General features: G+C 39.4%; 1 protein-coding gene across 2 annotated transcripts in view; it reads right to left on the bottom strand.

Moving 5' to 3' along the window:
* The window catches only part of LOC110582716 (LIM domain containing preferred translocation partner in lipoma), a 424,119-nt gene that overhangs the window by 96,960 nt on the left and 315,140 nt on the right, over positions 1-12,019 (bottom strand). For both annotated transcript variants that reach the window (XM_044919939.1, XM_021692728.2), the window contains exon 6: positions 8,247-8,416. In XM_044919939.1, coding sequence (XP_044775874.1) covers positions 8,247-8,416 — 170 coding nt within the window. The remainder of the gene's footprint in view (positions 1-8,246; positions 8,417-12,019) is intronic.

Genomic DNA, 12,019 nt, shown 5'->3' on the forward strand with positions numbered 1-12,019 from the left:
TATAAGACTTTTTGTTTCCCAGTTCCCATTATGAAGGCTAGAATGTTAAAAACAATATTAATATAATAGCAGTGATCCTATGCATACCCAGCAAGATCTAGGAAGAAGGCTGGTCATTAGTTTGTTTTTCCTATTAAACACGTATCTTCCTTTTTCTTCCATTTTACTTAGAGCTTGTTTTGGGTTCTTGCAACTGTTTTTGTTTTAAACAAGGATGTATGATAAATTTCATTAAAAACCCTTCAGGCATTTATGGAGATGACTGGTTTATTAACATTTGATATCTATATAATGGATTATGTTAAAAATGTTCCTAATATTGTCCTAACAATGAATTACCTGGGATGTTTCATTATGTGGCACTCAATTTGCTAATACTTCGTTTAGGGTTTCTGCATGGGTGAAAGTCAGATGACCATACTTTTCTTTTGGGGGCAACCTTGTTTATTAGTAATATTATTAACCAGGATCAGGCCAGCTTTCTCAAATGATCTGAGAAGCTTACCTTCTCTTGCTGAGCTCTGAAAGTTGAACTCGCACAGCAATCATTTGTTCTTTAAAGATCTGAAAAGTCCTCTCAGTGAAATTTCCTGGTGCTTTCTCAGGTGGTACGTCTGCATTCCACCCATGTTTAGGGGTTATTCAAAGGTTCTTCCCTTGCATTTTAAATATGCACAGGTCATAGCTTCTTCTATAAAATTTTAAATGCAATAACTTTTAAATGTCTTCTATACGTATGCTAAAGAGGTTCTTTTTCATTCCTAATTTTCTGTAATTTTTGTTTCTCTCTCTCTCATCTTCCCTGGATGCTTATTTTATTTCTCTTTTCAAAGAATCATCTCCTGGACCTAAAAATTCTAGTATTTTTCAGTTTATCAATAACTGCCTTTAATGATTTCCTTCTTCCTGAAGGTCGACTTTGTTGTCCTTTTCTAGGTCTTTAGATGAATATATATGCACCCTTTCTTGTTGCAATTAATGATCCTAGCTGTACTGGAATTCAACTCTGGCTGGGTCTCATTCTGGTTGTCATGCAGCGTTACTATCAGCACTACTTTCTAAGAAGTCTTTAACCCACAAGCATGCTTATTTGTTTATCCTTTGATAGGCTTCTTGTCTTGCTGTACTGCTATATGCAATTCTGTGAGCCCCAATAGGAACTGTCTATATTTTCCTCTCAGACTATGAGAGGACGTTTTTTTAAATCTTCCATGGAGATTTGGAAAGAAGATAGAATCTCTTTGCTTATATGGATCCAATCAATCATATTAATCATATTACTCAACTTCCATAATTGGTTTGTCAAAGATTGCACGGAATGTGTTAAAGTTTTATAAAGCATATGGTTTAGCCATTTTCAGCTGGTATTTCATCAATATTTTTGTATTATATATTTCAATGTAATGATATTTAATGAAGAAAGGCTCAGGGCTGTTCCTGTGGAACTGTGACATTTATCAATAAAGTAATATACTTTGGCCGATGTAATAGTTTTGTTCTGAATTGTACTTTGTCTGCTATTAATATTGTAGTTAGTAGGTGATTAATATTATTTTCTCTTAGTCTGAATTTGCTATTCATCTTGTCCTCTCTCTTTAACTATTAGTTGTATTGGTTCATTGTTTATCACCATTTTATTAGCCCTAGATTTCCCACATACTTTATTTTGATTAACTTATTTGTCTGCTGGAATATTTCGTTGCCATTTTTTTTCCAGAAAAGTTATGTAGGTGATACATATTCTTTTTGAATGCCCATGGAAGATGTTTTGAATGCCCTTTGAAGAAGGCAAAGTTTGATGCATTGTCATGTAACAAAAGCAAGTTACTAATCAGTACAGATGGTATGATCCCGTTTGTGTGTGCGTTGTGCGTGCACGCACGTGTAAACCACATGTGTACAGATGTATGGTTGTACCTATACACAGAGATATTGAAATAGAAAAGGAGTGTGTGGTAAAATATAAACTATTATTTAGATGGGGCTTTGCATATTTTAATACATTTTCTAATTTTTCTCTAGTGAGCATATAATACTTAAAAACATAGTTGTATTTTTTTAAGAACGACTACCATAAGAAAGGTTATTTTGAGCTCAATATTCTCTACTATGTCCAAAAATAAGGCAAAAGCCATTTCATGAAATTCAGAATGTAGGTTAACTGTATTTTTTTAACTTGACACTATGAAAAAAATGGCAATAGAGAAAAAATTAATTATGAGAAAGGAAACCTAGTAATAAGTGAAATTTCCAGTGACTAGTTGGGTGCATGAAAAGAGCTGAGCTTGAGAGTCAAAGGCCGGGTCAAGTCTTGTATCTGACGCTCATGCTTTATGGAACGGAGCAAGTTGACTTTTTATAAAACTCAGCTTCTTATTCCTGGAAAGGAAGGTAATAATAATCATCCTATTTTCTAGGATCATTACAGGATGACATAAGTTAAAAGAAAAATGCTCTATAAAATTGAAAGCACTAAACAAATGTTATTATTATGATTATTTTTAACCATAAAAAGAAGGGTTTCCCCTTAAAACCTGAGGCATTTCAGGGAGAGCCACAAGTAAATGCTTCAGAAAAGACAGAGGGCTTGTGTTTTATTGCCAATAGAAGTTGAGCATTTCAGATTCTGGAATGCTGGAAGGCATGATGTATGTGGTCATCAATTCAAATGTTGGAAATGGAAGGCTCTAATCACAGAGGGCTGTCAGTATCTTCGTATCTTTAGGAAGTTGAATATTAGTTTCAGGGTGGTGATATGGACCTAGCAATCAAGTACAAGTTAGAAGATCTGTCCCTACCCTTGGTTTGTCTTTCGCTTTGAAAATATCAAAGCCGCCATCAAGTGGGACCAATAACCCCTCCACTCCTCTGCCCCGCACCAGTCTATTTCACAAGGTTCTAATAGGAATGGTAACATGCAATGAGAGGTGCTCAGGAGCACTGTCAAATGTAAGTGGGGTGCAGAGAGAGAGAATGATCAGTAGTAGTTAGCATGGTGAAATCGCTCTAGAGGATACTTGCAGATGTCCCTCTTTCTTGAAGCATTTTCTCCTTTCTGGGAGAGTGCTTGAAGGATAATGATGTAACATCAAGAAGAAAGTATGTGTGCAGGTGCGCTTGGTGTGAGGGGGGAAAGAGAGACAGATGCTCCTTGGAGGTGAGGGAGCAGGGGTGGGCAATGAGAAAAGAGAAGGGGAGTTCACGTGGCTTTTTCAGCTTTTGTCCAAACTCTGAGCTCCTTTCCCAACACCCACATAAAGCACTGGCCATAACTGCTTTTAAAACACTATTTGGAGGAACTGAGCATATAAAAGGACAACTTTCCTACAGAGGTAGGAGACTGTGGCCATTGAGTGACTAAGGGAGCAAAAGGCTGTGAGCATGTCGGCCACTAATGGTTCAAGCTCAGGAACCTTGCAGTGTTTAGTCTCCTGTGGAGCTGGCCTCCGATTTCCTGAGGGCTTTTAATCACTTGGATTTTAACTCTAATAAAAACGTCTGTACCAACTTCCAACGCTGGACAGTTGAAAGTTGGATTTGATCCACTCTGAGTAAGAGCCTTGGTTTAGGGGAAGATCCTTGGCTGCCATTTCGTAAACAGACTTTTGCTGAGAATCTAGGATGCGCTACGTCTCAGGCCCAGACGCCCTGGCAATGCTAAGGGCACAGCAGTTCTTTTGTTAATCTATACTTGTGGCTAAACCTGTCTCATTCAGGACAGAACACATAAGTGGGAGGCATGGCTGCTGCCCCTCATACTCATAGCAACATAAAAATCTTCTCAAGTAAAGCATGAACCTCTTCTTCTCATGTATGTCCTCATAGTCCTTCTATGACGTCCATTTATTTCAGTATTTCCATAGCAACTGTAGCTATGAAATTACCCCCAAACGTAGAGGATTTCTAAATTGTATCAGATTATGCTAAGGCAAAAAGCAACGATAATAATGTTTTTAATGGATTAAGCCCTTCTGTTAGTAAACAATTTTTGTAATGTATAAAATATCACAATTGTTCATTCCCTGTCTTTGGAGACAGGGAAGAAGTTAATACTCCCTTTCATAAATGAGGATACCGGTCCTCGGAAATTAGATGGCTTACCCAAGGTCACACCAGGAGAGCAAGGTCTAGAAGCAATATTTTCTATTTATATCACCTTACTTCTCAAGGAAGCTTAGTGCTTGTAATTTTAATATGTTCATTTACACAAATCCATAAAAATAATCAAAACTAAGCTTTTAAGAGATCACCAAAGTTGAAAAGCATCTTACTCGTTTTGTTAATAACTATACAAACTTAAATTAAAATAATTATTACAGGGGTGCCTGGGTGCTTTGGTCAGTTGGGTGTCCGACTCTCGATTTCAGCTTGTCATATCTCAGGATCATGGGATGGAGCTCTGCATCAGGCTCCATGCTCAGCGCAGAGTCTGCTTGTCCCTCTCCCTCTGGCCCTCCCCCCACTCGAGCGTGCTCTCTCTCTCTCTCTCTCTCAAATAAAGTAAGTAAAATCTTTAAAAAAAATAAAATAACTGTTACATAAGGCACTTATTAAATTGGTTCAAAGTAAATATAAATAAACTTCTTCAATAGTGGATAGGTTATAGTTTAACATATGGTTTCACATTGCTGTTGGCTCTGTGAATTTGAAAAATCTTTCTAAAGAAATCGAGCAAAAGTTCTCCAAATTGCTGCAAAGTAAACTTGGTAATATAAATCAAAGAATTTATGCTAAGGAAAAAAATTCAAAGTAAAAGAATATAAAACTTTTACTCAGCTATTTATAGGCATGTTATTTACAATACTGAAAGAATGGAAAACACCCAATACCTTTCTAGTGGCAAATAGCTTTAAAATGTAGTATGCAAACATAATGCAAAACTAAACAGAAAAAAACCTAAAAAAGAGCGGTTATTAACAGTGGAAAGCTATATACATATTTATATTAAGTCAACCAATAGAAAACACAAAAGAAAGCATATATGAAATGATTAAAGAGAATTATAGTGCCTTACAGAACCAAACTGGTTTAATTACAGTTATGTATGTGCAAGGATTAAGGATTCAGGAGACAATAGGAAAATTTGAATAATCACTGAAGCAAAGATGAAGACGTAATTGGTGTATTTTTCCCTCCAAATTATGTAAATGGTCAATTTAAATATGATCTAAGTTGATCAATAATTAATTTAGGCAAGAAGAAATTAAATTTATATTAGGTGAGTCTCCTTCCTAAAGTCAGAGCATCGGACATGGGTGGTCTTTACACAGAAATAATGAACTAAACCACGATCATGAATATTCTGATTCTATTACCCAAAAAAAAGCTCACTGATTGAGCTGCAGGGCCTGGGTGTTCTCCACACTTTGTTTACACGGGATGTCTCTTGGACATCAGTTTCCACCAATGGAACCTGAGGCAGTTTGACTGGATGGCATCACAGGTATTTCTGTTCGAAGGGCTTTGGTTCCAAGAGACAGACATACAGCCCTAGGATCCTCCTTACCACACACTCTGTCTTCAAAACCAACTTGTTTCATTTTAGTCTCCGGGCTTCCTCGATCCCACCCCCAAAGACAACTTTACATTTCTGGTGTGGCAGCTTGTTGGACTTAACGAAAAGTCCCAAAGAAATTAAAATACTAACACATCCATCTGAGAGCTTGAGGGCTGTGCTGAACTCTCAAATCAATACTGAACAAGGGTCTCTGAATACAGCTTAACTGGATTCTGATAAGAATTAAATTACACTTTAGAGTTGCCATGGATAGAACTCATAAAGAAAAATCTTGATTAAAGGTTCTTCGGGGGGAGAGATGTCAAAAAGGATGGTAGGAATTTCCATTGTTTGAATTCACCCAGCTCTTCCGAGGATGTGATTAAATATTTCTCAGATACTCTTCCTTGTCATAAGCACAGTCTAAGCAATAGGGCAACCAAAGCTGAAGGAACTACAACTCAAGAATCACTGAGCTCCTATACCTGGCCTGGAGATCGAAACCTGAGCCCACACACTGTAGAAACCTGTGAGTTAGCCAGATGGCACTTTTTTTCAGTCTTATTACACACCCAGAAGGGCAAGAAAAGCATTTAAAAATGGGACAGGGGTATGCCTGAGAGGTTAAAACAATTCCCTAAAGCTCAAGGAGTCTCACGGCACATGTAAGGTCCTCATGTTCAGAAGTACTAAATATGCCAGAAACCTTACCAAAATTCATCTCAGAATAACACGCATTCCATTACCATTCCTTGGGCAGGCCAAATGTGCTTTACAGGAATGCCTCATTTCATCTTCACAAGCCTTTGAGGAAAATCCTGCAATCACCCCCATTATATATATGGGGGCACTGAAGCTTGGAAAGAGCTTTCTCAAGGAGACAAAGCCTTATAAGTCATGAAATCAAATTCAACCCATGTTCTTCACACCATGTTACACTGTTTCGCAATATTGCTCATATGATCCTTAGCCCCAAGGGATACAAGAAAAAATGAAGGAGACTGCCACCAGAGCACCACTAAAGTAGGAAATAATCAACAGTGCAGTCCAAAAAAGGATGAAAAATAGACACAGAGCTACACAAAACACAGCAGTGTGTGGTCACTTCGTATAAGGACAAAGGGCCACAGGTGCTTCCAGAGGCTCTGTGGACATCGTTGTCACAGAGCTCACTGCAGTAAGTAATTTCATGTGCTGGCCCTAAGCCATGGTCCATGCGGTCTGTTTACAAAGGCAGGGGATTTTGTAATGTTTTTCTTTTCAGTAAAGATTTCAAAGGGCTACATCTGAAATATTCTTATTTCCTAAGGAGGTAAGCTTCTGTTCAGCAGACTTTCCCTCATATATGTAACTGCCCCCTTCCAGATCAATAGGACATTACAGTGTTTCTGTTTATGTTCTAGACAAACTAAAAATGTGTGCTGTCAGCAGAGACTATGGGACCAGGGGTGTGAAGGACTGACTATAGCCCTGGTTATGACATCAACGATGGGACAGAAGAGGCCATTTTCCTCCTGTCCTTGTTTCTATATTATCACTTCTCAAAAGAGGAGTTGGTTTCCAGCTCCAGCATTGCGTGGCACTAGTACAATGCGATATGTATTTAAGTTAAGTTGCCTTCGGGGAGGAAAATGAAATAAAACTGAACCTAAGGGATGCGAAACAACATTGAATCCTGCAATATCTTAATCTTGAAGAACTTTCAGATCTGTGCTGCGGACTCCAGGGCTGCAATGCGTTAGAGCGGGCAGGTCATGGGAAGATACTGACAAGGCCAGAAACTTCTGCAGTGAACTTGAACCTTGAGGTTCTGCAAAGCTATGTATAACTCCCGAGACCTTGCACCCAAAGCTTCCTTTATGTTAAAAGGCCTGGGCACTGAGGCTAAACCATGCCTCCTTTGTGGGTTTGCAAAAATGCACCAATTTTTCCACTAACAAGTGTTAAATAGATTAAAATCATGCAGAAAGACAGCAAGGAAAATTTTTTTTTTTTTAAGTTTAAAAACAGTTTATCAAATTGCTCTATCAGAAGACAGCTTAATGTGTAGATTTAAGTAGCCTGGTAAGAAATGAAGATAGCATATTTTTAAGCCACCCGGCTATGTTATTAAAATATAGTTGTTGTATTCTTAAAAAAAAAAAACAACAACTCAATTATTAGCTCCGTCAGCATTTCTATTCATTTTCCTTTAAGGGAAATTCATTTCCCTGTATCATAAAGGGTCTATCTGTTTGTATCATTGAAAACCTGCTGGGTACTGTAGGTAGGCAATCTTTTGGGTAGATAAGAGGCCATTCAAAGGGCCCAGGAATTTGAAAGAGCACTGGGGAGTCCAGAGGCCCTGCAGGGTTTCTTTACAAATACTGGCGAATTCAAATGCAGGGTGGGACCTAATAACAAGAGGTACAACTATGCCACTTGGGAAACCTTCTGCTGTGCAGGGGGCTGTGTGTAAGCTTGTACATACACGCCTGAAAGGCCCGAGGGGATGATCTTCCCTGCAGACCACTAATTGATAATGAGCAGATCCTCCTAACATGCCTTTCTGACCTCATATGTACAGGGGACAATTGGAAAAAATTAAGATATGTCAATCTACACACACACACACACACACATTGGAATCTGGGGAGAAATAGAGATCGGCTGGCTACATTCTATTTGGAGTGACTGGCATTCTGCCAGAGAAGACATCTTTACAAAGCACGGGGGGGGGGGGGGGGGGCAGAGCAGAAGGTGAACTTACAATGTAGCAGGGCTCACAGTAAGCTTTCTTCTCTACTGCATAGAAGGGCTGTCCCCGGAGCTTGTTGTTGCAGATGATGCAGGTAAAACAGTCCACGTGGAAGACCTGATCCATGGCAGTGCATCCTGTCCCTTCCCCAACGACATTCTCCCCACAGCGAGCACAGCGGCCTGAAAGACAAAAGGGATTGACTCCTAAGAACACACCAAGGAACGCTTTCAGTCCTCCTAGGACGGAAGCCAAGGTGGAGGAGACAGCCGACTCATAATGGCAACAGCAGCAGCAAGACTGACACCACCACCACCGCCGTCCCAGGAGCAAGATTACCGGAATAGCCACCCCGGGCCCGAGTACGGCCGCCATGATGGGGATTTTCCATGAGGCATTTGAGGAGTTGACCCTCACAGCTCAAGGACCTACAGAAAGGGACAGAGTAGAACTCAGGTCTCCTGAGGTCGAGGCCAGGGCTGTGCCTCTAATCTCCCACCAAGTGTAAGAGGAACACGACTCAGCAAGGGAGCCGTGGAAGGCACGTCCAGGAAAGTCTTTCTGCTTGGAGAGTCTACGTGTCCAGTTAGACTGTGAGGGAACTGGGTAAAAAGTCAAACTCCAACTCCTCTCAGAAAAGCCCAGGTTGTAAAATCTCTGCATCCAGCCCTCAGTGATAGATCAAAAGGCAGTCCCTTTTATTTCCCGACAGTTCCGACTGCTAGAAAGTTCTGTCTCATATTGAGCCAGACTGCTTCCTCAAGCTAACTGCTACCCAGTTCTTCCAGTTCTGTCTTCTAGGGCCTCGTGAAACACGTCTCATCTCTTACACCTGACATCCTTTAAGTTATTACAATTTACACAGTATTGCCTTCAAGTCTGGTCCTAGTTTGAACATCCCTGAAACCTGCAACAGTTCCACCGACTTTAGGGTTTCGAGTCCCGATGGCCCTGGTTGTCACCGTCCAGCCCAGTGTTCTGTAAACTTTCAGCATTCTTAAACTGATTTATGAGGCATCTGGACCACATATGGACATCCGATTTGGGTTTCAAAAAATTCATTGTTTTAAATAGGAACAATAAAACAACTGAAGACAAATATTTATGTCAGGTGAGGCATTGCGCTGGCTGCAGTCTGTATCTCTATCTGGTTCTGTCATGGGAATCTTGAGCCAGAGGTCAGATCCACATCCAGTTTTCCTTCTTATTCTTTATTTCCATAAGTAGAAAGCCTTAACAAATAATTACAGGTCACTGGAAATGTCAACAAGAATCTGGGGGCTTTAACACATAAGTTGTAGCAAACCTAGTGCTTCCCCTACGCCAGGCATTTTCAAGGTGCTTTTAGACATGTTAACTCATTTCATATTTACAGCCACCTATGTCACAGGTCTGCTATTGTCCATATTTTACAGATGAGGAAACTGAGTCACAAAAATGGTTAATGAAACTCAAAATTAAGTAGTCTAGCTTCAGTGTCCATGGTTTTAAGCACTATGTTGTCTGGCCTCTGCTTCATTCTGTGCATCGGGATTGAACACAGAGCTGACATTATGGGGAGATTTCTCACTGAAGACTGCTTTCAGCACTCCATCACATTGGATTGACAATCATTTCACACCTACAAAGAGGAGGGCTAAATGTTTGAACTTGGGAACAAAGAGGCAAACATATTTCTGATCCTCTCTGGTTGCACTGGCAGTGGAAAATATTTCTATATGCTGTGTTGCAGGACTTGAATGTATTTTTAAAATTTAACCCAAACTACAGATCATTTTCCCCCTAAGGAATAAGAAATATCAGTACTGGAAAAAGAGTTAAACTCTTGGAAACTGAGCTGCCTCCACTGTAGGTGATATTCTAAAGTTCTGATATCATATTCTTGATATTTGATAAAAACTTTTATAATAAACTTTGTGGCTTGTTTTACAAACTTCTTCCCAAGAGTTAACTTGTACCTGTTTTTTTTTTTTTTTTTTTTAGATTTTATTTATTTATTTGACAGAGAGCACAAGCAGGGGGAGTGGCAGGCAGAGGCAGAGGGAGAAGCAGGCTCCCCACAAAGCAGAGGGGAGCCCGATGTGGGACTCGATCCCAGGACCCTGGAATCATGACCTTAGCCAAAAGCAGTCACTTAGCCAACTGAGCCACCCAGGCGCCTAACTTGTACCTGTTTTTATCATGAGATGTATAACTTTAGAAAGGTGCCTTTGAAATTGTGGACTTTAATTGCCTTTAGTAACAAAATTAGGTTATTGCATATGGCACTTGTTTTGCGATTATTCAGGAAAAAAAAAAAAAAACCAAGAGCTTAACTGGTTTACTAAAAAAGTTCACTGTGCTATGTTTGAACTTGATGCTACACTCCTCAAAGTTTCATGTCACTATTTGTCATTTTATCACAGAAAACACCCTGCAATTATAGGCAAATGGATCACCAATTCATAAAGTCTTATTTTTTTTAAAGAGTCATCATCATACTCAGTATTCAAACTTTTCTTTTACAACTGCTTGTGCACACTTATCACATTTGTCTTAGAATTTACAGATTCACTTCCAATATTTATATTGGAATCCTCTTTCACCAAAATTTACATTTTTAATATTAATCCAAAGTGGTATTTATGGTATTATCTTTATTACTATTTTTCCTGCTGTCACTGAATCATATTGAAATCACTGATCTGTTTTGGTGAACTAAAGGATAATGCAATACAATAGTAATAATGAAAAATACAGGTTTAGGAGCAGCAGAAAAAATACTAATGACATGAAAATACTCTGAGCTGAATGGCACTGTTGGTGAACATTGGTCAAACAACACCAATCAACAGAGGTTTGTGACATATGTGCAAATTTTAAGAATGTGATGGACATTAAGGAGGGCACGTGATGTGATGAGCACTGGGTGTTACACTGAACTGATGAATCACTGAACATTATATGTACTATACCTTGGCTAATTGAATTTAAATAAAAAAAAGAATGTGATGATTATTAAGAGCATATTGGATTCCTGGGGCGCCTGGGTGGCTCAGTTGTTTAAGCATCTGACTCTTGGTTTCAGGTCAGGTCACGATCTCATGAGTCATGAGATCAAGACCTGTGTTGGTCTCTGTGCTGAGCGGGGAGTCCCCTCAAAGATTCTCTCCTCTGACCCTCCCCCTGCTTTCTCTCTAAGATAAACAAATAAATCTTTTAACAAAAGAGCATACTGGATCCCTGTGAAAACTCTAATTTACATTTCAAATCTGTTAAATTCAGGTCAACAGAATTATTTTTATTTATTACTCTTTCCCATTCTAGACCTTAAACTGGGCTCCTTGAGAGTCCACCAGGGACTGACTACTAGTGATGTGTGGACCACACCTTGGGGGAAAAAAATTCTGGCTAAATGTTACAGTCTACTGGTCATGGTGGTCTATAAGACAGCTGGAGGTAGCAAATCTGATCCAGACCATGGCTGGCCCGAAGTAGAGTCTCTGGAAGCCAAGATCTTGAGTCTACATAGTTTATGGAGAGTTTGCTAGCTATCCCTGAGGATATGGGAGAGAATCCCAGTCACTGACTAGAGAGAAAGATAAGGGCAGAAAAGACAAGTTTTTAAATTTTCATTCTGTTCAACAAACGTTCCCCAGGTATCTACTCTTTGCCAGGACTATATTCTGCTTCTGTGTGATATACAGAAATGGATTAGACGATGTCAGTGCCTTTTACAATCATTATAAGACTCTATACAGTCTACAATCACATGGGGAAAGGTGCCAAGTGCCACAGGGGAAGGT

This window comes from Neomonachus schauinslandi, chromosome 1 (genome assembly GCF_002201575.2).
Source record: "Neomonachus schauinslandi chromosome 1, ASM220157v2, whole genome shotgun sequence".
Lineage (NCBI taxonomy): Eukaryota > Metazoa > Chordata > Mammalia > Carnivora > Phocidae > Neomonachus > Neomonachus schauinslandi.